At 36.7% G+C, this 23,091-nt stretch overlaps 4 protein-coding genes across 6 annotated transcripts; 1 reads left to right on the top strand and 3 right to left on the bottom strand.

Moving 5' to 3' along the window:
• Positions 1 to 311: 311 nt before the first annotated feature.
• Positions 312 to 5,353, bottom strand: LOC17897074 (probable LRR receptor-like serine/threonine-protein kinase At1g29720). Of its 2 annotated transcripts, none has more exons than XM_023777341.1 (24): positions 5,176 to 5,353; positions 5,011 to 5,073; positions 4,841 to 4,912; positions 4,689 to 4,760; positions 4,492 to 4,563; positions 4,337 to 4,408; positions 4,175 to 4,246; positions 4,010 to 4,081; positions 3,860 to 3,928; positions 3,703 to 3,774; positions 3,562 to 3,624; positions 3,408 to 3,476; positions 3,254 to 3,304; positions 3,130 to 3,171; positions 3,005 to 3,048; positions 2,539 to 2,927; positions 2,253 to 2,448; positions 2,151 to 2,171; positions 1,907 to 2,053; positions 1,741 to 1,832; positions 1,446 to 1,656; positions 1,122 to 1,353; positions 884 to 1,037; positions 312 to 829 (listed from the first exon to the last, which is right to left on the bottom strand). In XM_023777341.1, the coding sequence occupies exons 2-24, from the start codon at positions 5,040 to 5,042 to the stop codon at positions 449 to 451; spliced, it is 2,697 nt and encodes an 898-aa protein (XP_023633109.1). In that variant the 5' UTR covers positions 5,043 to 5,073; positions 5,176 to 5,353; the 3' UTR covers positions 312 to 448. The 2 variants fall into 2 exon arrangements, with proteins under 2 accessions (XP_023633109.1, XP_023633108.1); XM_023777340.1 differs by having other exon boundaries at positions 5,011 to 5,082.
• A 1,013-nt stretch (positions 5,354 to 6,366) lies between these two features.
• Positions 6,367 to 12,418, bottom strand: LOC17899455 (probable LRR receptor-like serine/threonine-protein kinase At1g29720). The gene is made up of 26 exons (XM_023777339.1): positions 12,313 to 12,418; positions 12,032 to 12,209; positions 11,865 to 11,936; positions 11,691 to 11,762; positions 11,536 to 11,607; positions 11,361 to 11,432; positions 11,202 to 11,273; positions 11,035 to 11,106; positions 10,845 to 10,916; positions 10,668 to 10,736; positions 10,479 to 10,550; positions 10,335 to 10,397; positions 10,168 to 10,236; positions 10,007 to 10,057; positions 9,886 to 9,927; positions 9,764 to 9,807; positions 9,285 to 9,673; positions 8,998 to 9,193; positions 8,891 to 8,911; positions 8,621 to 8,779; positions 8,456 to 8,547; positions 8,156 to 8,366; positions 7,819 to 8,050; positions 7,581 to 7,734; positions 7,153 to 7,485; positions 6,367 to 6,978 (listed from the first exon to the last, which is right to left on the bottom strand). The coding sequence occupies exons 1-26, from the start codon at positions 12,416 to 12,418 to the stop codon at positions 6,772 to 6,774; spliced, it is 3,192 nt and encodes a 1,063-aa protein (XP_023633107.1). The 3' UTR covers positions 6,367 to 6,771.
• A 969-nt stretch (positions 12,419 to 13,387) lies between these two features.
• Positions 13,388 to 20,059, bottom strand: LOC17898125 (probable LRR receptor-like serine/threonine-protein kinase RFK1). 2 transcript variants are annotated; one of them, XM_006304403.2, is made up of 24 exons: positions 19,758 to 20,059; positions 19,020 to 19,194; positions 18,690 to 18,758; positions 18,507 to 18,575; positions 18,363 to 18,434; positions 18,090 to 18,161; positions 17,905 to 17,976; positions 17,743 to 17,814; positions 17,590 to 17,661; positions 17,410 to 17,481; positions 17,243 to 17,314; positions 17,005 to 17,073; positions 16,855 to 16,920; positions 16,697 to 16,759; positions 16,560 to 16,604; positions 16,391 to 16,434; positions 15,776 to 16,164; positions 15,500 to 15,695; positions 15,239 to 15,385; positions 14,968 to 15,086; positions 14,670 to 14,880; positions 14,339 to 14,576; positions 14,097 to 14,247; positions 13,388 to 14,004 (listed from the first exon to the last, which is right to left on the bottom strand). In XM_006304403.2, the coding sequence occupies exons 1-24, from the start codon at positions 19,894 to 19,896 to the stop codon at positions 13,630 to 13,632; spliced, it is 3,069 nt and encodes a 1,022-aa protein (XP_006304465.2). In that variant the 5' UTR covers positions 19,897 to 20,059; the 3' UTR covers positions 13,388 to 13,629. The 2 variants fall into 2 exon arrangements, with proteins under 2 accessions (XP_006304465.2, XP_023632802.1); XM_023777034.1 differs by lacking the exon at positions 19,758 to 20,059 and adding an exon at positions 19,434 to 19,637 and having other exon boundaries at positions 19,020 to 19,358.
• A 1,030-nt stretch (positions 20,060 to 21,089) lies between these two features.
• Positions 21,090 to 23,065, top strand: LOC17900682 (seipin-2). Its single transcript, XM_006307176.2, has 2 exons — positions 21,090 to 22,281; positions 22,451 to 23,065. Exons 1-2 carry the CDS (start codon positions 21,175 to 21,177, stop codon positions 22,916 to 22,918), a joined length of 1,575 nt encoding a protein of 524 aa, XP_006307238.1. The 5' UTR covers positions 21,090 to 21,174; the 3' UTR covers positions 22,919 to 23,065.
• Positions 23,066 to 23,091: the final 26 nt, after the last annotated feature.

A 23,091-nucleotide genomic window follows, 5' to 3' on the forward strand; every position in this document is an offset into this window, starting at 1 on the left:
ATCATGTCATTGGACTTCAACGCAACTTCAGATTATAATCTCATAAACGTACAACCACCCATTGTAATCCCACAATCACATACATGGTCATTGAGAAATTACTTAATGATCACTGAAGAAAAGTTTATTCAAGTTCGTGATCACAGAGAGTTTTTGAAATTATGTTTGCATGTCACAGTTTGAATTTCTAAAAAGCGAAACAAATTACTCATCAATGGAGAAAAGTCTCGTTTTACGTAGAAAACAGATACAATCATGGATCACAAAATTAATGCATTAGATTAGCACAGTTAATTTGTACTCAAACCTTATAAGCAAAATGCAATATTAGTTTTTTTCAAAAAAAACTTGTATCCGTTTTCAGAATTTGAGACGATGGCATACACAATTTTTTTGCATACAACATTAGATCTATAATGGATTGTTGTTGTTATTGTTTTTTCACTCTCTAGCTAGTAAAGACAATGGACTCGGGGCTGAGTGGGTACAGATCATTGGTCTGCATGAGATGATCATAAGTAGATTCAGAGGATGACGGAATCGACATGATACCATCAAAAGGTAAAGCTGATGGATTGAAGCGCAAGTCCTCACCATACACTCCAGGGTCTGATATGATCTGCTCTATATCAGTCTCCCCTTCAAGCATCTTTACAACTTCTGACATGCTTGGCCTTAATGTCGGAGACTTGTTTGAGCATAAAAGTGAAACCTTTATCATTCTCTCTGCCTCCAACACATCAAACATTCCTGCCAGCCTCGGGTCAAGAATCTCCGCGAAATCCCCTTTCTTTTGCAACACAAATGCCTGAAATTGAAAATATAAAAACTTTTTAATTGCGAGAAAGCAGAGTTCTTGTGGAGGAAACGCCTGAATCAGTACCCAATCAAGAAGGCCAACGCAACATTCGTCATCTGGCGTGTATTTTGCGTTGTTCTTTCCGCTAACAATCTCCATTGCCACCACACCGAAACTGTAAACATCTGCCTTTTCTGTTAGGTGACCCCTCATTGCATATTCAGGAGCCATATATCCTCTGCAACCATAACAACATTAACTGTCACTGAATTTTTTTCACCACAAGTAGGATGAGGTGTATATGACTGACTACAAGACTGACATTGTTCCAGCAACTCTGGTGGTAATGTGACTTTGATCGTTTTCATGTAGCCTGGCCAACCCGAAATCTGATATCTTTGAGTTCAGATTCTTGTCTAGCAGAATATTTGTCCCTTTAATGTCTCGGTGAATGATCTTAACTGCCGAATCTTCATGAAGGAAAGCAAGCCCTCTCGCGATCCCTAAGCAAATTTTGTGTCTTGTTCTCCATTCTAGTTTCAGACAGCTTCTTCCTGCTCCGACAGTGTACAAGCAAACAATCTAACTCAAGAAAGAAGAGAATGCAGTCAAAGGATTTGGTCCAATCATCTGTCAGATACTTTACCAAATAATGCATCAGAAAGACAATTGTTCTCCAAGTACTCATAGACAAGAAGCAGCTGGTTTTTCTCAATACAGCATCCATACAGTTTCACAAGGTTCGGGTGCTGCAGGCAAGCGATCATACCGATCTCGGTTACGAACTCTTTGTTACCTTGACGTGATTTGGAAGATAGCTTCTTTACCGCAATCAATGTTCCATCTGGTAATCGCCCCTGTATTGTCAAATGTTTGGCTTAATGTCACCTATTTTGAAGAATACTAACATTGATTTCTAGAGCTTGAAGACTCTTTTGTACCTTATAAACAGATCCAAAGCCGCCTTCTCCAATCTTGTTTATGGGATCAAAATCGTTAGTCGCAACTTTTAGTTGCCTCAAACTGAAGGAACCTGTTATTAGATTAGGTCCCTCAAGCTCACCACAACAGATGGTTTTTTAAGTAGTGAATTCTAGAGATCGGTACCTCGTTCTGCTGCATTTACATCTCTAACACACTTTCTCCAACAGAATGCACCGAGGAGCAAGAAAGCAAGAAAGACTGCTAAGCCGGGGATAAGAAGATATGTTGTCCGTTTATGATATTTTCTTACTGGAAGAATCTGCACTGGATCTGAAGGTGGAAAATAGAATACAAAGAGAAACGATTAACCCATATTTAGGCTTTAACACGAAAAAAGGACTCACAGACTTGAGATTTCTTTTCATACCACCGCATTCAGAGTCTGAACCTGATAAAACAAGAACAAGTAAATCATTAGGATAAAAATTTCTGAGGAAATGTGATGCTTACTTCCACAAAAATTACTTACTGGGACAAACTGAGACTGCAGAAATAAGAGAGCCATAATACCCTCTTTGAGGAATGATCGTCGTGCCTTTCCCTGCCCAGTAAAGTCGTATCTCTAAAGTATTATCAGTCACAGTTGTGTTTACTTCTTTTGTAACTTCTTTGTGAGTTCCATTAGCCTCATCTCTGATGCTGAAATCCTCCCAAATTAACTTACCCTGAACAGATATTAAAGTTTAAACTTCAACAATTGGCTAAAATGCTGAAAAGGGGTTCTTAAAGAATCTGCAGCGAAATGCTATATGTACCTGAATGTAAATGTTAAAAACCCGTTTCGCTAGTCTAGCATATGGTTCCTCATCTGAGAATTGAATCTCTGCAAAATGAAGTTTCACGTTGTAGCTTCCATTTTCAAAGCAAAATGCAAAGTAAGCCAAACTCAAGGGAGAACGTCGAGCTGTCTGATAAAGTTCAGGATATTTAGCTGATACAACAGATTCTGATGAAACATAGTATCTATCTGTGGTTGTTCTATCATCCATAAAGTCACCAGTGTTGCTGAATCCCCAGTTTGTGTTATGATAGTTCATAGCTGAACCTGTAGGTCCATAGTTATCACCCTGGTACTGAAGCTTTCTACGAGAGTTTTCGATAGTTACATTAGGTCCCCCACAGTTTATATGCAGCGATCTACTATCTGTGGAAAGTAAACATTTTCCAATGAAACTCGAAAATGGGTATTTAAAAAACCCCATAAAATAGAGAAGCACGTACAATTTTGGCATTGCTTTATGGCAGAGCATGGAAGAAGTCTGGTCCTGTAATCAGAATCAAGGCAACAATTTAATAACAGTACACAAAGTATTCAGTGATATATAAGATTGACAAAATGTTCTTACAGACGGTTTTTTGAGTGTGAGCTGTCATATGTGTTTACATTCCTACATGAAAAACTATGTTAAAAGCATCCAGAAAGTTTAACGAGAAAAAAGCGGTAGTTAAGATAACAATTAAAGAACATACCTCCTCTCTTTGCACATTGGAGACCACGTGAAATTATTATAGGACAGATCACTGCACATATTATGATATGAATATTGGAACCAAGAAGAAAAGGAGAGATTACTGTAATACCGATACATATTTTGACATCGCTATAAAATAAGATTGGCCATACATATTTGTGCTTGCAGTAAGGAAAGCTCCTGTTTCAACCTTTCCAGACAACATGTTTCCAGCCAAATATCTGAAAAATGAAACCAGGAGATGAGTTCAATAGTTTTAGCACATTTTAATTGCTTACCTAATCCTTTTGACACTTTAGGACTTACGTGTATCTCGGGGCGGTTGCATATGCTGGTATTTCTCCAGTCAGCATATTAAAGGAAAGATCCCTGCCCGAAAAAGAAAGGTATCATATAAAAATTGGACAGTGTTTAGCAATATGCGTAGTGATATAACATGAGACTAACAGAGTTTTTAGACTAGGCAGATTCCAGAGACTGGTTGGAATTGGTCCTGATAAGTTTAAGTTCCTCAGAACCCTGAAAATTATCAATTTCAGTCTACACATATGTCTTTGAGCATAGAATCGTATCTAGACCTGAGAAATAAAGATGTACTACATACAAATATTCCAGGCTTTTGCTAGTTATCTGAGGAACATGTCCTGATCCTGCAACAGTGTCACTGATCTTCCTGCATAGAAAGAAAAGCCACAGTTTCGTTTCAAAAAAGAGCATAAGCTTCTGAAACTTACAATGTTATATGATAAATTACAGGTGGATCAAATTCTCCAGACGAAAAATGGAGTCTGGAATAGGTTCTCCAAGGCCACTCGCATAGAGTTCTCTGATACAACGTTATTAGCCCAAGTCAGAAAACATTGAAATGTAAAGCTACAAACAATTTATGTTTAATGCAAAAGAAAGATACTACACTCACAATTTTTTAAGTTGGGATAATTCTCCAATAAACTCTGGAATCGATCCATTCAGGCGATTATCGCTTAGGTAGCTGTAAACAATAGAATGAAAAGCGATTCACTATGATGAACACATCTCAAAGACGATATATTGTAAGAAAAAAAACACAAGATGATCTTACAGATCTGTTAGCTTTTTAAGTCTTGCTAATGTCTTGGGGAGGCCTCCAACAAGTTGGTTGGAAGAGAGTCCTCTGGAATCAGCAAAGCAAAATCAAATGGATATATTTGAGAAAATCACTAATGAATCTGTTTGATTTTGAAGAGTCTTACGTACAATCCTTGTAGATTCACTAGGTTCCCCAGTTCCTTAGGAATAGTTCCAGAAAATTGATTGCCTTCAAGAGCTCTGAAATCAAGCAAACGGACGAAAGATTTAGTTTTCAAAAAAGACAAAACTTCATATGTAATCTAATTTTTTTCTTTCTTTTAATGTAATCTCATGAGATCAACAAAATAATGGTAAAAACATACAAAACGGTGAGGTTGATAAACTTCCCCAATCCTTTGGGAATATCTCCTGATAAGCGGTTTGCGTAGACAGAACTGCAGAGAAATATTTCAGGTAACTTCAGAAGTTTTTCCTACTTTCCTAACAGTACAGAAACTTGAGAACAAAGACTTACATAGATTTAAGGTAAGGCAGTGAGGCCCATTCCATCGGAACTGAACCATAAAGGTAATTATGGCATAAGTCACTACAAAAACAAGCAAAAGAATTCCAGCCATTACGACATTTTTTTAAATAATAGCGGTAGAAATTGAAAATAGTGGAAACACTAAAAACCCTCCTCACATCGATTCAAGATACCGAAACTTTTGCAGCATCGGAGGAAGCCTACCTGGAAGACTGAATTTCCTGAGGACACTAGACATGAGGTACACATTAATTGGGTCAGAAACAAGATAAATAAGCAGAAGAACAGTTAAGTTTCCTTTTCTGGAATGGTTAAATTCTTACAAGTGTGTTATATGACAAGTGCTGTAGTTATCGAAACGACAGTCACATCTGATTGTGCTGATCTGTCCTTTCTTCAGAACACCCGGAGATATTACCAGAGTCTTTGTAAGACATGGATCTTCACTTAGGTTTAAATGCTTTACACCCAGTGTTGCTGCGACATCCGTAAGGGCTTCCACTGGCGAAGACAGCAAATCAGAAACACAATCAAGTTTAACTCAAATTCACAAAGAGAGGCTAATTTCTGTGAAAAATACTAAACCTTCATCTGGATGCAGAGAAGGAGAACCAGATACTGTACATACAAAGTAGATAGGTGTAAAAACAAAGATAAAAGCTAAGAAGACAATTTTTCGACATAACCATGAGGTTGTAAGCTCAGACATGGAAGCTTGTGTTCAACTGATCTATTTGTGACTTGAAACGCTACATAAATATATATATGTATATAGAAGATTGTGAAAATGTGAAATGCAGTTTGACTAAGTTGAGGTTAGGACTAAGCACATGGGTAGTCAATGCTTGTATTAGCCAGCTTCCCACATTTAGGGATGATTGCAATCCAGACTCTCTATCTGGATTTGTTTACAATATGAGCAGAAATATTTAAAAAAATTTCTCCAGCCTTTCGCTTGCATTTTACATGCAGAACTACTAGAACACATAAAGACTAACACTACTAAGATTTTATAATGATTAAAGCATTACTGACACCACTTTCAACAAGATATAGCCTAAAGAATTCTAAAATTTAGATCTTGAGTCATAATTTGAAGATCATGACTTGAGTATTTTAATATAAATAAAAATTGAAGGGATTGACCAGTTGTTATGCATAACTTTGGGTGAGTATTACATGAAACAAGACTTCAACTAGTTGCATATTTTATTCAGTCTTCTTGAGTGTTGACTACTACTTTGCTTTGGATCTGAAAGCTAGTGGGTAAAAAATTTGGTTAACCCCATATTTTTAATCTTATTGAATATCCTCTACAGAAGGCCAATGATGTGCAGCTCTGAACTGCCCAAGGGAGAGATCCAAATAACCAAAGATATCTCAAACCCTCTCATATGTAAATATTCCATATCCCTAATTCCTTACCTAATAACTGAGACATCACTGTTGGATCAGAACACCATCAAATATATCCTGGACACCGAAAACCATATAACCGATGGTGTAAAACGTTTTCAGGAAAAGAAAACAATCTGTCCCTATTTTATATATATATTTCTCTAGAGGCGTAATGGTTAATATACACGTTTGGGAGTGGTTCTTCCCAAATCATCATCAGCCCCACAATCTAGAAACATACGCTCAGCCAATACAAAGTTTTCCAATCCACAGAGAAACAGATGCAGGACTAAAAGAGGAAGTATGATGTAAAAACACACCAAAGATTTAACCTTAGGATTTGTATAACATGGCACTGATACCTCAGTTGCAATTGGTGATGACACTCTATAGTCTACAGCTCTAGTCTAATTATGTAGTTTACTCTCGTTATCTGTGTGTGTTCACTGTTCATAGATAATGCAAATGCAGCTTCAAGATTACAAAACTACAGGAAGAAAGGGCTCTAATTGGAAAGCTTATTATCTGCAGTTTGACGAATTTTTCTTAGTCCACTGATGATATTTAGAAGAAGAAAAGGAATCACAGACCTCATTGTCATCACTTTGGGGAAGAAATGTTGCAATGTAGGCGCCATAGTCGAGTTCAGGTCGGAGCCACCGGGAAGTATCTCCGTGATATTCTCGCCGGCAGAGAGGGGAGTGACCACGGCGAGAACGAAATAAGCCCTAGTTTCATATAACCCCGATTGAACGAGTTTTTGGTTATGACTCAAAAATTTCATTTTTTTTCTTATAAACCAAAGCTTTCAGTCTTTTACAATGAAAACAGAGATCTTATGTAAACGGTATTACGGTAACAATGGGTTCAAGCCTCCGTTGACGCTATGGTCTAGAGAAAACAATGGACTCGGCACTAAGAGGGTACAAATCGGAAGCAGATTCACCGGACGCAGTAATCGACAGGAGATAATCAGAAGGCAAAGACGATGATCCTATCTCCGACGTTCTCTTAAACTTCAATTCATCGCCGGGGTCTGATATCATCTGCTCTATCTCAGTCTCTCCTTCAAGCATCTTCACTACTTGCGACATGTTTGGCCTTAATGTTGGAGACTTGCTGGAGCATAAAAGTGAAACCTTTATCATTCTCTCTGCTTCCATCACATGGAACACTCCTTCAAGCTTCGGGTCCAGAATCTCCGCGAAAGCCCCTTTCTTTTGTAGTACAAACGCCTGAAATTGAAAAATCATGAACCTTTTATAAGTATCCCATCCAATTGAGAGAAAGCTTAGTTCTTTTTTGGGGAAAAGGATTGGTTTAGTTGTACCCAATCGAGAAGGCCAACACAACATTCGTTATCTGGTGTGTAATTTGCGTTGCTCTTTCCGCTAACGATCTCCATTGCTACCACACCGAAGCTGTAAACGTCTGCCTTCTCTGTTAGGTGACCCCTCATTGCATATTCAGGAGCCATATATCCTCTGCAACCATAACAACGTTAGCTGTCACTGAAACATTTTCATCATAAGTAGGATTATGTGTATATGACGGACTATAAGACTGACATTGTTCCAGCAACTCTGGTGGTAATGTGACTCTGATCATCTTCATGGAGTCTGGCCAACCCAAAATCTGATATCTTTGAGTTCAGATCCTTGTCTAGCAGTACATTTGTTCCTTTGATGTCTCGGTGAATGATCTTAACCGCTGAATCTTCGTGAAGAAACGCAAGCCCTCTCGCTATTCCCAAGCATATTTTATGTCTTGTTTGCCAGTCTAATTTCAGACTGCTTCTTCCTGTACAGTTAGATGAAACCAATCAACCTCAAGACAGATGAATAAGGCATTAAAAAGTTTTTGGTCTTTATCATTTACAGAGGTGAATAAGAAGAAGAACTATACCAAATAATGCATCAGCAAGACAGTTGTTCTCCAAGTACTCATAGACAAGAAGCAGCTGGGTTTTGTCAACACAACATCCATAAAGCTTTACAAGGTTTGGGTGCTGTAGGCAAGTGATTATACCAATCTCATTTATAAACTCTTTGTTGCCTTGACATGATTTGGATGATAGCTTCTTTACTGCAATTAATGTACCATTCGGTAATCTCCCCTGCATTGTCACATGTTCTAGCTTTAACATCACCTGTTTTTAATTATAGTAACACTGATAACTAGAGCTTGATGAAGATTCTTTTGTACCTTATAAACAGATCCAAAGCCGCCTTCTCCAATCTTGTTTAAGGGATTAAAATTGTCAGTGGCAACTTTTAGTTGCCTCAAACTGAAGGAACCTGTTATCAGATAAATCCTTTTGAGCTCTTCATTTACCAAAAACACTGACAACTAAACTATAACAGATGTTACCTCTTCTTTTTCCTGCATCTTCATTGCTAATGCATATTCTCCAATACAAAGCGCCCAATATCAAGAAAGCAAGAGAGAGTATTAAAGCTGCTATGCCGAGAATGAGAGGATATCTTCTTGGTTTGTGCTGTTTTGTAACTGGTTGAATTTGCCGCGGAACTGAAGAGTAACATAGACAAAAAGAGAAAAAAGAGAAAAAGAGTGATTCATATTCAGATATAAGAGGTATATTAAATGAGGATTCAAAGACTTGACAACTCTTCCTCTTACCGCCACATTCAGATTCTGAACCTGATACAACAAGAACAACAAAAGAATCAGGATGAAAGTATTTTGAGAGAAACTTGACGTTTTCTATTACAGAATTTTTTACGTACTGGGGCAGACTGAGATTGCAGAGATAAGAGAACCATAGTTCCCTCTTTTGGGAATGATTAATGTGCCTTTGCCTGCCCAGTAAAACCGTATCTCTAAAGTGTTATCACTCACGGTCGTGTTCACTTCTCTTATAACTTCCTTGTGAGTTCCATTAGCCTCTTCCTTGATGTTGAAATCCTCCCAAATCAACTTCCCCTGAACAGATAACAAAGTTCATACTTCAAGAATCAGGCTAAACCGCTAAAAAGAGGTTCTTAAGGATTCCACAACAAAAGTCTATATGTACCTGAATGTAAATGTTAAAAAACCGTTTTCCTAGTCTAGCAAATGGTTCCTCATCTGAGAACTGAATCTCCGCAAAATGGAGTTTCACATTGTAGCTTCCATTTTCTAAACAAAACCCAAAATAAGCCAAACTCAGAGAAGAGCGCCTTGCATTATGATAAAGCTCAGGATATTTTGCTGAGACTGCAGATTCTGATGTAACTGAGTATGTATCGTCTGTTTCTCCATCATCCATGAAGTCACCAGTATTGCTGAATCCCCAATATTTCCCATGATAGCTCATAGATGAACTGGTAAGTCCATAGTTATCACCCTCATATAGAAACCTTCCTCGAGAGTTTTCGATAGTTACATCAGGTCCCCCGCAGTTTATATGCAGCGATCTACTGTCTGCAGAAAATGAAATTCTTTCAAGATCATATTCAAAAACACTTGAAAATGGATAATTGGCAAAACAATAGACAACTAAAAGAACTTTACAATTTTTGCATTGGTTTATAGCAGAACACGGAAGAAGTCTGGTTCTATATCAAGAAACAATGAGTTAGTAACAGTATGCACAGTTGCCTATGATTGATAAGATTGGTATATAATGTTCTTACAAACTGTTTCTTGAACGTGAGCTCTCATATGTGTTTACGTTACTGCATGAAAACATGTTATTAAAAGCTTTTTGAATGTTTCTTAGAAATGTGTTAACAAGATAACAATAGAAGAACATACTTTCTCTCTATGCAGCTTGGAGACCATGTGAAGTTATTATAAGAAAGATCACTGTAGATATGTTTATACATCACAACCACCAAAAAGAAAAAAATCAAGATGTGAGGTTGAAATGTTTTTCACATAAACGAGAGTATTAGAGAAAGTGATATTGGTCATACGTATTAGTGCTTGTAGTAAGGAAAGGTCCTGATTCAACTTTTCCTGACAACATATTCCCAGCCAAATATCTGAAAAAAGAATTCAAACCAGGAGATGAGTTCATGAATTTTTACTTAATACTATAGAATGCTCTCATCTTTTAACACTATAGCTGTATGGCACATACGTATATTGTGGCGCAGATGCATCTGCGGGTATCTCTCCTGTCAGACTATTAAAAGAAAGATCGCTGCCCGGAAAAGAAAAAGAACCATAGTCAATATTTGGGATGTTGCGTTGTGATGTAAACATATATATACATGAAACTTACAGAGTCTTGAGTTTAGGAAGATCCCAGACACTGGTTGGGATTGTTCCAGTTAAGTTCATGTTCCTTAGAACCCTGAAAAATCAACAGAATAATCAATCTTGAATCTTAAAACACATATATTAAAAACTAGGATCTTGTATCTGGCAACACAGTCTCATAATTATATATGTATGTGGACACACTGCATACAAAGTTTCCAGTCTCTTGCTAGTTATAAGAGGAATCTGTCTCAATCCTGCAGTTGTGTCGCTGATCCTCCTGCATTGACATAAATGGCTACCGTTTATAGACTGAATAAGAGAAACATGCTACTGTAATTTAAATTCTTCTTCCTTTGGATGTTTTAAGAGATGAATAAATACTTACAGGTCTTTCAAATTTTCTAGACGGAAAATGGACTCTGGAATAGGTTCGGTTAAGCCGCTTGCGTAAAGTTCTCTGATCAAGGATGAGTACAAGTCACTCACTGTAATGCTTCAAGGCTTGAAGCTATTAAAACTGTACTGCTTCAAGTCTTGAAGCTATTAAAACTGTAATGCATAGTTTCTTGACTTACAATCTTTGAAGTTTTGATAAGTTCCCTATAAACTCAGGGATGGATCCGTTAAGGCGATTGTCACTAAATCGACTGCAAATGATGGAACGAAGTTGTTATACATGATAAATTATATCTGCTACATTTAAAAGCCTGCCATATTGTTAAGAAAATAATGTTGATCATACAGGTTCTTCAGATTTCTTAGTCTTGCTAATGTCTTGGGTACGCTTCCAACTAATTGGTTAGATGAGAGTGCTCTGAGAGAATCAGTAAAACAAAACAAGATTAAGATATCATGTTTAAGAGAATCACACCAAATTCTGGTTAACATATTATTTACTTACAATCCTTCAAGGTTAACTAGGTTCCCTAGTTCCTTAGGGATAGTTCCAGAGAATTGATTGGCTTCAAGAACTCTGTAATCATACAAACAAACAAACAAACAAAACAACTTAGTTTTGAATTCCAAAAGGATGAAACTTTATACGTAATCACAGCAGATGAACAAAGAACACATACAAGAGAGTGAGGTTAGTAAATTTTCCCAATCCTTTAGGAATGTCTCCTGATAAGCGGTTTGCGCAAACAGAGCTACAGGGAAACAATTTCAGGTAAATTCAAAAGCATTTCTTACTTCTTTAATAACCAAGAAACAATTGAGAGCAAAAACTTACATAGATGTTAGGTAAGGCAGTGAGGCCCATTCCATAGGAATTGAGCCGTAAAGATAATTACGGCACAAGTCACTGCACAAACAAACATACAAAAGAGTTTGGTTTATAAATATAATGTTTCCTCAACAACAACATTGAAAACAGAGGAAACTGAACACAAAGAAACCTCCTTACATTAGTTCAAGATACCGAAGCTTGGAAAATTCTGGTGGAAGTCTACCGGGGAGACTGGATGATTTAAAGATACTGCATATGATATGATGCAACATTAGTTATATAGAACCAAAAGCCAATAGATTTCCCCTGGAAGTAAACAGACACAAAACTGGCTAGTTTCTTACAAGTGTGTGATATGACAAGTGCTGTTGTTGTTGAAGCTACAGTCACATATGATAGTGCTGTTTTTCCCTCCATTGAGAACATCTTGAGTTATCACTAGAGTCTTTGTGAGACATGGATTTTCACTTAGGTTCAAATGTTTCACACCAAGCGTCAATGCAATATCCTTAAGTGCTTTCACTGGTAAAGACAAAACAATTAGTAACACAAGCAAGTTAGTTCAAATCCACAAAGACAAAAGCATTTTGTTTGGCAATATATCATGCATTTAAAAGCACTAAACCTTCATCTGGATGAAGAGAAGGAGAAGCAGATGTTTTATAGACCAAGTAGATAAGAGTAAGAACAAAGAGTAGAGAGCTCAAGTGGCGGCTTTGAGACATGATCATGTGTTTGTAAGCTGCATACAAGGAAGATTATGTGAAAGTGATCTATATATGACTTGAAAACACTATATATATATATAGTACTAAATACTAAAGAAGAAACTAAAACTCTTCATTAATACATTTATATATTAAAAAGAATTATATATGCATGTATATATCGTATCTATAGAAAAGTGTGAAAGATGTGAAGTGTCTTGAAATGAAGTCTGACTAAGCTGAAGATTTTAAGAGTTTACACATGGCGTCTTGCTTGCTAAACCCGGATAAGTGTATCACTTTTGTTAATTACGATCCGGCCTCTCTGTTTCTATTTACTAACATTACGAGGAGAACTTTTAATTTGAAGCTTATTTGACCCTTTCCTCTGCATTTTACTTTTAGAACTACTACAAGAACATACTTTAGATCACATTTTTCACCACTTTCAGATATAACTTTTTGTTTTAAACAACTGTAATTCTAAAATCTTCAGTCCAAATATGAAGGTCTTGGATAGTTTTGTCAACAAATGAAAATTGGAGGGGTTGATCAGTTTTGTATTATACAAAAAACTTGATAGAATATTACATGAAATTTCTTATGTTGAATACTTGGACTAGTTGATTGTTTTATTTAGTTATTAATCAACCTGCTTGACAGTTGACTTATACTTTTCCCATGGATCCAAGAACTAGTTGTGATTAAAATTAGTTTACTCCATTTTTAATTTTATTGATCCTCTCTCAAAGTATTGTATAGTTTCAATGCAACAGGTACTATAGTACTATACGGACTTGAGTCAATTTGGTCATTTTCTTGGCAAGTCAACTCAACCTTTAAGGTAGACTATTTTAGACAATTGGTACACAAAGGAAACTAATTCTTTAAGATCAATAGGTACACAGAACATAAAGAATAAACTTAATTGTTTGTGTCAGATCATCTCACAAATCCAGCCTATCATTTACTACCAAAAGACTAATTTGGCTGTAAGAATAAACTTTTTCTTTCAGTTAATTTTGGAGGCTTAAAAAGTATGACTTAGAAAAGATCACTGGTTACATATCTTTTGAGTTTTGATTCTCCACAATATTCAGTCCCCAACTAAAAGAACCTAAATACAGAAATGGGGAATTACTGTAAATGACTAATCGTGGGATGAACTCAAAAACATTGTACAAAATTAATAGTCAGACCATTTCAAAAAGAGAGGTAATGCATTGGGAGGCTCTTCAGTTTCTTGATTCTTCTTTGTTTGTTTCTTGAACTACTTGTCCAGCCCCAGAAGAAATTGATGAAGAAGAAGGATAACTTTTAACCGAACGCTGCGTTTTACTGCTGTTCTCCATGCCTTTCTTTAAATCTTTAAATGCTTTAAACCTTATATCCCCTGAGTTCTTACTTATTCCTGGTGTTGACTCTGGCACTGGATAGAGACCTTCGAGCATCGCAACGACCTCTGACATGATAGGACGATCTGTTGGAGAAGCACTCGAGCACACGAGAGCGACTTTTATAATTGTTTCTGCTTCTTTTTTGTCCACTTCAGGCCTCAATCTCTCATCCACCACTTGCATCAAGTGCCCTGATTCTAGGCACTCGTTAGCCTGCAGATACACCAAAAGGGTTAATCAAGAAAACCATTTTTTGGTTTCAGAAGTTCATAAGAAAGTGAGACTTGGAATCATATTATATATACCCATTCCAAGAGACAGACAGAATCCCCTGCCGCCATGAAATTACTGTTGGTTACGCCAGCGACAATCTCTAGAACCAAGACGCCAAAGCTGTAGACATCTGCTTTGAAAGTTAGGTAACCCCACAGTGCGTATTCTGGTGCCATATATCCTCTGCAGAGGTTCATATGATTCTTCTAGTTAGCAAACAAACGTAACAGTAAAGAAAATATTAATGGAAAAAAAGGGCGGGCTCAAGCCTCACATAGTCCCAGCAACTTTTGTGCTGATGTGTGTTTTCTCCTCTTCATCTAGCCTAGCCAATCCAAAATCAGATATCTTGGGAGTTAAATCCTTGTCCAATAGAATATTTGTAGCCTTGATATCTCTGTGTACAAACTTCAATGGTGACTCCTCATGGAGAAACGCGAGACCCTTTGCAATCCCACAGCAAATTTGAAACCTAGTAGACCAGTCCAGTGGTATCTGCTTATGCTTTGGACCTAAACATTGCAAGACAAACACATACTATTAAGAGCTGAAGCATCAAAAAACTTTCATTAGCCATAGGTAGTATTAAAAATAAATATGCTCACTGAATAACGCGCTAGATAGACTGTTATTTTCCATGTATTCATACACCAGTAATAGCTGAGCCCGCTCGACACAGAAGCCATGAAGCTTGACAAGATTTGGATGTTGAAGACAAGATATTGCGCCTATCTCGTTTAGAAATTCTCGATTCCCTTGTCTTGATTTAGATGAGAGTTGCTTAACTGCTACAACTCTTCCATCTGCTAACACACCCTGCAATTGAGATTTTCTATCAGCATGAAGTGCACTGCAACTTTAGCTTCTTCATATATCAAGAATCATCTCATCCCTTAATCTTACCTTGAATACTGCACCGAAACCACCTTCTCCAATCTTGTTAGTTGGATTGAAGTCATCTGTAGCAAATTTGATTTGCCTTAATGTAAAAGTTCCAGAAGGCAACTCGTCTTCATAGGGATCTGTGATTAAAAAACTCAGAAGCAATAAACAAAAAAAAAACACTTTCTTCTTCCGTTTCTTACATAAATTCACAATGTTTAATATATATATATATATATATGATCAACTCCATATCAAAAGCAAAAAAAGTTTGAAAAAAAGCAGTGATCACCTTTTCGTCGTTTACCACATAGTGGAAGGCAGCCACACCACCACAAAATTCCCACGATTAAGATAAGAAGACATGGGGCACCAACTCCAACTGCAATATATGCTCCCCTGCTCATTCCAGTATCCGGACGTGAGCATGGCTTAGAATCTGTACATTGAAGGTATTGGTGTTAGAAAATTAATGTGGTGAGAAAAGAGTTCAAAATGCATATAAAATCAGAAGCACATATCCACGTGGCTACGGCGATAATAAGAAAGCTACCTGAAGATATGGAAATAGCCGATATGAGAGGACCATAAACCCCTCTAGTGGGAATCCTGGTAGTTCCTTTACCAGCCCAACGCAACCTGATGGTTAAAAAGTGGTTTGTCACATTGGCAGTAAAAGTTTTGGTTAGAGATTTTTGAGCTCCCTTCGCTTCATCCATGATGTTGAAGTCCTTTGCCACTAATTTCTCCTGCCGAAAAGAGGCGTTAAGAAAAAAACACATTGCATCCAAAGACGCTTTTATTTCACCAGCTAAGGCAAAATGCTAACCTGAATGTAAATATCAAACAAGCGCCTCCCAAGCCGGCTATAGTTTTCATCATTGGTAAATCGCATCTCAGCAAAATCTAGATTTATAGTGTAGTTCCCATTTTCCAAGCAGGCATGGAAGTAAGTAAGAGATACTGGAGCTATTCGCGCTGTTTTGTATAGATCAGACAAGTTAGATGCCGGGACAAACATGGTAAATCTTGTATTTTGGAAATTATTGTCGTCCATAAAGTCCCCTGTACTGCTAAATCCCCAATTAGCGTCAGGCTTCAAATAATATTTTGCAGCACCACCTTCAACCCCTCCATCTCCTTCATATAATTCTTTTGTCTTTTTCTCCTTCACATATATATCGCTTCCACCGCAGTTCACATGTAAACAGCTAGAATCTGCCAGATAAAGTGAGAGAGAGTAAGCAAGTGAAATTTCCACATTAACATTTATATATTATGATGATAGCAAGACAGGAAATAACAAGATCGATGTGGGACTAAAGTAGAAGGTACTTAAGCAGGTGGTTTCAGATGTGAGACTATTATGAAATGATCTGCAGTTCCTCCTAGTCCTATGTGTTTGTACTAATTGAATACATTTTTGAAGAATAAAATCACTTACATCGAGGGCATTTGAAATCGTTGATGCACGGCAGAAATTTGCTCCTACAAAAACATCAATTGGGAATTGCATATCCGAATCATTTGTGGAATATCTTCAATCAGTGTGTAGACTTAAGACACAAATACAGAATCTAGATGCTAAACATAATCGAAAGAAAAGACCTTACGATTTTTTCGTAGAAGTGCTCTGAAACAAGTTTAGATTCAAATTCCTAAAACAATAAAAGTTGGATAAATTATCAGTTAAAATGGTAATTATGTCAACCAAAGCGTAAAAGAGGAAACCATGACAGTATATCCTCACATGTTTGGCCGACAAGAACGACTTTCAGGACTCTGCCACTTTAGATTGTTATATGAAAGATCTCTGCATAAACAAGTAAATTGATATCATAATGAATTCAAACTATTCTGAGGTAGCAAGTTTTAAAGGCAATTTGCAAACTCCAGAAATATACACACAATGTGATTCCATCCCTTAGTAATTCATCTGGAGCTTCTCCCTCTAGCTTATTTCCAGCCAAAATTCTGCAAAACCAGTCAACTAATCATTCTTAGTCAAAAGTAAGAAAGAAATTTAACGTATATGACAGTAAGAATCTTTTCACTTACATAAACCGTAAATTTTCTGCATGTGCAAATGACGGAATTTTCCCAACCAACTTGTTAAAACTCAAATCCCTATTGACCAACATAACAAGAATTAATCAATCATGTCGTTGTTTCATGTACAAACCTAATCTTCATTTTCTTTAAGTTCATAATTATTCTGTGGCACATCAACTAATTCTGAAACGTAGTTTGCCAGGAACCATTGAGACTTGATAAAATTTTTGGAAGACATGCTTACAGTGTCTCCAAACCCTTGAAAGATGAAAGATAAGCAGGAATATGTCCAGAAATGTTACAGTTCTTCAATATCCTACAATGTAAAATACACACAAAAAAAAAAAAAAAAAAATTAAATCAGAAATAGATGAAACAGCTTCAACAAAGCATCTGATAGAACTGACTTACAGTTTAGATAATTCTGTTACGTTCTTCAACAAAGGGAATGGTTGGACTGGTCCACCTATATCACTGATCCTCCTGAAAACAATATATCAATGTAATAAAAGTGTCATCTACATTATTATAGATGAACAAACTGAGTTTATGGAGAGAAATATGAACATCATAAGAGTGGTATCTACTCACAGATTAGCTAGATTGCTCAGACCTGAGATGACCGATGGGATTGGACCAGTGAGACCAGATGCAATCATTTCTCTACAAGAATGAAAAGAATACCATCACTGAGTGCTTCATTAACACAGAGAATTTAAAAAAAACAAAAAAAATGGAATATACAGTCTCTTGAGTTCCTTCCAGTTCTGTATGTAACTTGGAATTGTTCCTGTAAGTTGGAGATCGTTAATCCTGCTGCATTGTGAAAAAACCAAACAGAGATGAATAAACAAAGTCCACCATAATCAGTAGTTAAGTTAGGGGAAACAAATAATAAAAGCTTACAAATCCGTCATATTCTGTAGTCTAGCTAGTGAAGCTGGCAAATTTCCCGTCAATTTGTTGGAGGAAAGCAACCTGGAAGAAGAAATGAACACCAGAAAGATCTCACCCTTGAGAAACACACCACACGCTAAAATATAGGCACAATAAAGGAAACAAAGAACAGAAAGGGAATGAGAAACTCTCACAGTGTTTTCAAGTGGACTAAGTTCCCAAGCTCCTGAGGAATAGTTCCAGAAAAATCATTTGACTCAAGATCCCTACACAAGAGCAGCCAAAAATAAAATAATAGCACATCTGTAGAGAATGCTAAAAAAAATTTCAAATTGGAAGTGCACCAAAATATTCAAATTGTTTAGCTAACCATACAACATGATAAGTTGATAACTTTAACGGGTTCCCCTTCAGAATATGCTAAGACCTAGCAGTGCAAATAAGATTGACCGTTGTTTCAGACTTACAAGTATGTTAGTGCCGAAGAGTTTCCAAACTCTTTCGGAATTTCCCCTGACAGCCGATTCACAAGAAGAGATCTGCAGAGACAGTCTGTTACTGTACAGGAGCATTTAGACACTAAAGCTAAAAATAATAGGGAATGTTCTTACATAAAAGTTAAATTTGAATAAGCCCATTCACGTGGTAAGGTCCCATTGAGGTAGTTGTAGGCCAAGTCTCTAAAATATAGCAAGAAACAGTGGTCAAAATTATCAGCTTTTATCTTCTTCAATTGGTAAAAATTTTCTAGCTAGGCGAAAGAAAGGTTGAGATACTTTTACAAGAGCTCTTACATCTCCCGAAGGTAGGGAAGCTTGACTATCTGAGGAAGAGTTCCTGGAAGATTATGGTCCTTGAATGCACTACCAAACAAGTCAAAGAGCAATTAGAAAATGATTACAAAGTTGCAAAGACTATTCTTTCTGCTTCAGAACATGGTCATCTCCATTTCTAGATAGTATGCATAAGAGCCACTACCACGAAAATGCACCAAAGAAAAACTCAAGTGAAATGGGTCATACGGGTAAATATCACTAATCAACGGTGCATTACCAAATACAGAGAAGACCATAATGTCTTTGAGATCAAATACAATTTCTGAAGGATGTCTGAGAAATTCTTACATTTTGACAATATGACAATCAGTTTCGTTAGTGGGACTGCATTCACATTCTATCTCTTGCTTAGCTGTTGGAGGAGGAGTTTCGGTTAACCCAACCTTTTCAATCTTACAACCTTCAGCATCAAATTTCCAGAATCTCGAGCCCAATGTGTTAGCGATTTGCTGCAGAGCATCGACTAAAGAGGCAGAGACACAGAAGCAAAACAGCATCATATATCAGAACAATAACTTGTGGAAGAACAAACATGGATCGAAACCAAGCTAAACGATTTATCTAAACCTCTTCATCCACACCAAAAATATGAATGATCATCATCATCATCATCATCATGTGAAAGGCCTAAAATAAGAGTTCTTTCAAAGCGAGTTCAAATCGAAATCAATCAAAACATGATTTAATTAACACAAAATTGACCTAATCAAGATTATTATATAATCCTCTTGTAGATTCTGGTCTCGACTACTTCAATTAAACAAAAAAAAAAAAAAACTTGAAAAATCTCAACTTCACCAGATTTTTTCCAGGTGACCAATCAGAAAATCCCTTTTCCAATGAGTAAAATGTTAAAAATCAAAACTTTTTATCATACAGTATAAAAAACTTCACCAACCAAACAAAAATAAAAGAAAGAGAGCAAAAAAAAGGAGCCAACTTTGAAAAAAAGAATGAACAAATCCAAAAAAAAAAGGGAGTAATTTTTAAAACAGGAAACCAGAAAGGAACTAACTTGGAACAAACCTTCTTCTTGAGGTAACTTGATAGCATTTATACCGTAAAATCTGAAGCAAATAATGATTGCAAAAACAGAGAATGCAAAGATATTAGGAACATCCTTCTTCTTCTTCATCTTCTTGATAAACATTTCACAGACAGACATATGCAGCAACAACAAATCTCCCTAAATCAATGTATCATCGAAAATAGTAAAAATGGTAAAAGGAAGATCTGAGATTTTTCTTGGGTTGGTATTGGCAAAGTGTGATGGTTTTAGTGGAATCGTAGAATTATGACAAAATAGAATCTATGAACAGTGACTTCTCATCCCCTCGTTCTTTTTTAAAAACAAAAATGTTTTTTTGAACTTGTCTAGTCAATTTTGTTCATCCTTTATTTGTCATAATTTTGAAATTACAGAGACGTATTAAGAACCCAAAAAAAAAAGAATGGTAAAACCCCCCACCCATTAGAGAAAAAAGAGAAAGAAAAATAAACTCATTAACCCTACAAAAGTCCTATCTATCATCCACTAGAAAAAGACATATATATCAAAAATAGTATTAAGCTTTTTTTTCTTCATTGTGTGACAATGTGAATGATGGTGTTATCAATGAATGACGAAAATAGTTGCACAAAGAAAAAAGAACAATTATTATTAGTTGAAAAGTTTTCCAAAATAGTAAAAAAAAACAATTAATCATTCAATTCTAATGAAGTAGATTCTCTTACACTTAAAGGATTTTGATATCTACATTACAAACACAATAAAAAAAATCTCTTAAATCTAGATAAATCACATTTAACTGTTAGTTAAAAATAAAATTGCTATAAATAGTGGTAAAATATATTGGTAAAACAAAAATAATTAGCTCAATAAGTTGAGTTCAAAAAGTCAAGTCAGCTGTTCATATGGTTGAATTCCTAAGTAAATATAAAGTCAACAGCCAACTAATACAAAGGACTAGTCTTATTAGGGAGAATCATATTCCACATGATCAACGATTCTTGTATGATTAAGAAAAATTAGTGCTGGTGGCAAAATCTTAAAAGTATCCTACTACACTACTCTCAATTATCTCTTTGTGGGAAACTATCTAACTATGCCACCAAACATTCATTTTTTTTCTCTCTTTCTAATCTCAACTTATTGAATTTTGTATTAGACTAGTAGAAAATTGAGTGTGTCTGTAGTTCCCAATTTTCCTGAGGTTTGGTTTAAAATTTTTTGATCCGGTTATTAAATAATCCGGTTTGATAGTCCACTCCGGTTATCGTACGGACGAGTATGACGTATAAATTTAAAATTAAAAAAAAAAATATATTGGTCACGCCGTTTGTGAGATAATCTATCAATCACGCTTATCGTCATCGATGCATTTGAAAGCTTCGCAAGTCACGCAATCTCCTTCTTCTTCTGGGTTATCATCATCATCAATCAATGGAGTCCGACTCCGAGTCCTTATCTAACCCTAACACCACCGAAGAATTCGATCGATTCCTTGACGCGCCTGACGAATTTTACTACGATTGCTTGCCGGTCCGTTCCAATTCCCACCGTCTACATCATTCCTCTCATTTACGCCGCCGCAAGTCGGCAAATCCCCGGAATTTGACTTCTTCCGAGCCGTCTTCTTCTTCCGATGGATTTGAAGTCGGTGGCAATGTGGAAAAGAGGGAGGAGCTTAGTAACGGCGATGACGACGTAATTGAATCAACCAGTGACCTAATTGATCTATCTCCGGAAACAGAGAACGATTTGGATGTGACTGAGGATAAAGGGAACGATATGAATGTAACTGATCCGGTTCGGAACCGGGTTAACCCGTTTCGGGAAGAATCCACGGTGACCACCGTGAGCAGTAATGATGATGACCGAGAAGACGACGGCTACGCGGGATTGGCGGCGACACAGCTTCGTGAACCATCTAATTCATCAGAGTGGTCTCTTCTTGGGTTTTTGGTTGAGCTAGTGATCAAAGCAATCGAATTTCAAGTCAGTTTGATGACAAGCTTACTCACGTTTCCATCATGGTTTCTCCAGTACGGTTTTCTCTTCTTTTTCGATCCATTTAGCACAGTTAGGTTTGGCAGACGGTTTCTAATGGCGAGAGTTGCAGTGATAAGTGATATGATATTTGGGACTATGAATCCGTTTAGGTTGAGTTGGTTGAAAGATACCAAACGAATGTTGAGTGTTGCGTGCAAGTTTGGATGGGGTATGTTTTGGGCTGTTTATGTTGGCACTGTGCTGTTTGGCTTGTTGGTTTCGTCGCTTATGATTGGTGGTTTCATGATAAACCGTATAGCGGATGAACCATTTGTACTCAAGGAGATCTTGAATTTTGATTACACCAAGAATAGTCCAGAAGCATATGTGCCAATAACCTCCTGTGCTGGTGTTGATTGTGTGGGAAGTTGCAAGGAAAGTAATGAAATGTCGAAGATCAGGGGATTGCGAGTTATACCTCGAGACCAGAAGTTAGATGTCACTCTTTCAATGACATTACCTGAGTCTGCTTACAATAAAAATCTCGGCATGTTTCAGGTATTGCCATTAGCTTTATCCAACACTCGTTAACCATTGCATTTCTCTGGCTTATAATAGCCTTGCACGTCGTCACAAAGCTATGCAAAATATGAAGAACAGAAAATTTTTTTCTTATGTGTATGCGTTTGTTCATCCATTCTGATATGGGACCATGTGTTTGTTGAAGGTTCGGGTGGACTTCTTATCTGCAGATGGTCAAACGATCTCGAGTATAAGGCGTCCCTGCATGTTAAGATTCAGAAGTGAGCCCATCCGTCTTGTTCAGACATTCTTCAAAGTGGTTCCGTTAGTGACAGGATATGTCTCTGAGATCCAAACCTTGAGCTTAAAGTTGAAAGGCTTTGTTGAAAAGGACATTCCCACTGCTTGCATAAAGATAATTATTGAACAACGAGCAGAATTTCGACCCGGAGCAGGTATTCCAGAGCTGTACGATGCATCCTTGTCGGTTGAATCCGGTCTTCCCTTCTTCAAAAAAGTTATATGGAAATGGCGGAAAACTTTGTTCGTCTGGATCAGCATGAGTTTGTTCATTACAGAATTGCTTTTCACGTTGGTTTGTTGCAGACCTCTGATCATCCCAAGAACACGACCTAGAAACAGATCACCTTCAAACCCAACAAGAAGTGGATGATGATTTAACGGTTACTGTAGATCATGTGTGTAACGCTCTGAAATGATATTTTCAATTCCTGTTTAACTTATAGCTCCAAGAGTTCTTTGATTTAATTGTAAATTCTTACTAATCAAAGTTATATCTTACATATGTTTTAATTTAAAAGTATGTCCTATAAACGAATGTGGTAA

The sequence above is a fragment of the Capsella rubella genome, unplaced genomic scaffold, assembly GCF_000375325.1.
Source record: "Capsella rubella cultivar Monte Gargano unplaced genomic scaffold, Caprub1_0 scaffold_1, whole genome shotgun sequence".
NCBI classification, from domain to species: domain Eukaryota; kingdom Viridiplantae; phylum Streptophyta; class Magnoliopsida; order Brassicales; family Brassicaceae; genus Capsella; species Capsella rubella.

Excerpts from the sequence above, each read along its gene's own strand:
- LOC17897074 (XM_023777341.1), bottom strand. The coding sequence starts at position 5,042 with ATGCTGCAAAAGTTTCGGTATCTTGAATCGAT. Across the intron at positions 3,305-3,407 it reads CTTACTGCAAGCACAAATAT|TGATCTGTCCTATAATAATT; the intron begins GTATGGCCAATC and ends TAATATGTGCAG. Across the intron at positions 1,354-1,445 it reads TCTTTCTGATGCATTATTTG|GAAGAAGCTGTCTGAAACTA; the intron begins GTAAAGTATCTG and ends CTGTCGGAGCAG.
- LOC17899455 (XM_023777339.1), bottom strand. The coding sequence starts at position 12,418 with ATGATCATGTCTCAAAGCCGCCACTTGAGCTCTCTACTCTTTGTTCTT. Across the intron at positions 11,763-11,864 it reads CTTCGGTATCTTGAACTAAT|TGACTTGTGCCGTAATTATC; the intron begins GTAAGGAGGTTT and ends TTGTTTGTGCAG. Across the intron at positions 9,928-10,006 it reads CCAAGCTGCATAGAGAGAAA|TAACGTAAACACATATGAGA; the intron begins GTATGTTCTTCT and ends GTTTTCATGCAG.
- LOC17898125 (XM_006304403.2), bottom strand. The coding sequence starts at position 19,896 with ATGTCTGTCTGTGAAATGTTTATCAAGAAGATGAAGAAGAAGAAGGAT. Across the intron at positions 18,435-18,506 it reads TATTCAAATTTAACTTTTAT|ATCTCTTCTTGTGAATCGGC; the intron begins GTAAGAACATTC and ends CTGTCTCTGCAG. Across the intron at positions 17,662-17,742 it reads TGGAAGGAACTCAAGAGACT|AGAAATGATTGCATCTGGTC; the intron begins GTATATTCCATT and ends TCATTCTTGTAG.
- LOC17900682 (XM_006307176.2), top strand. The coding sequence starts at position 21,175 with ATGGAGTCCGACTCCGAGTCCTTATCTAACCCTAACACCACCGAAGAA. Across the intron at positions 22,282-22,450 it reads AAAATCTCGGCATGTTTCAG|GTTCGGGTGGACTTCTTATC; the intron begins GTATTGCCATTA and ends TGTTTGTTGAAG.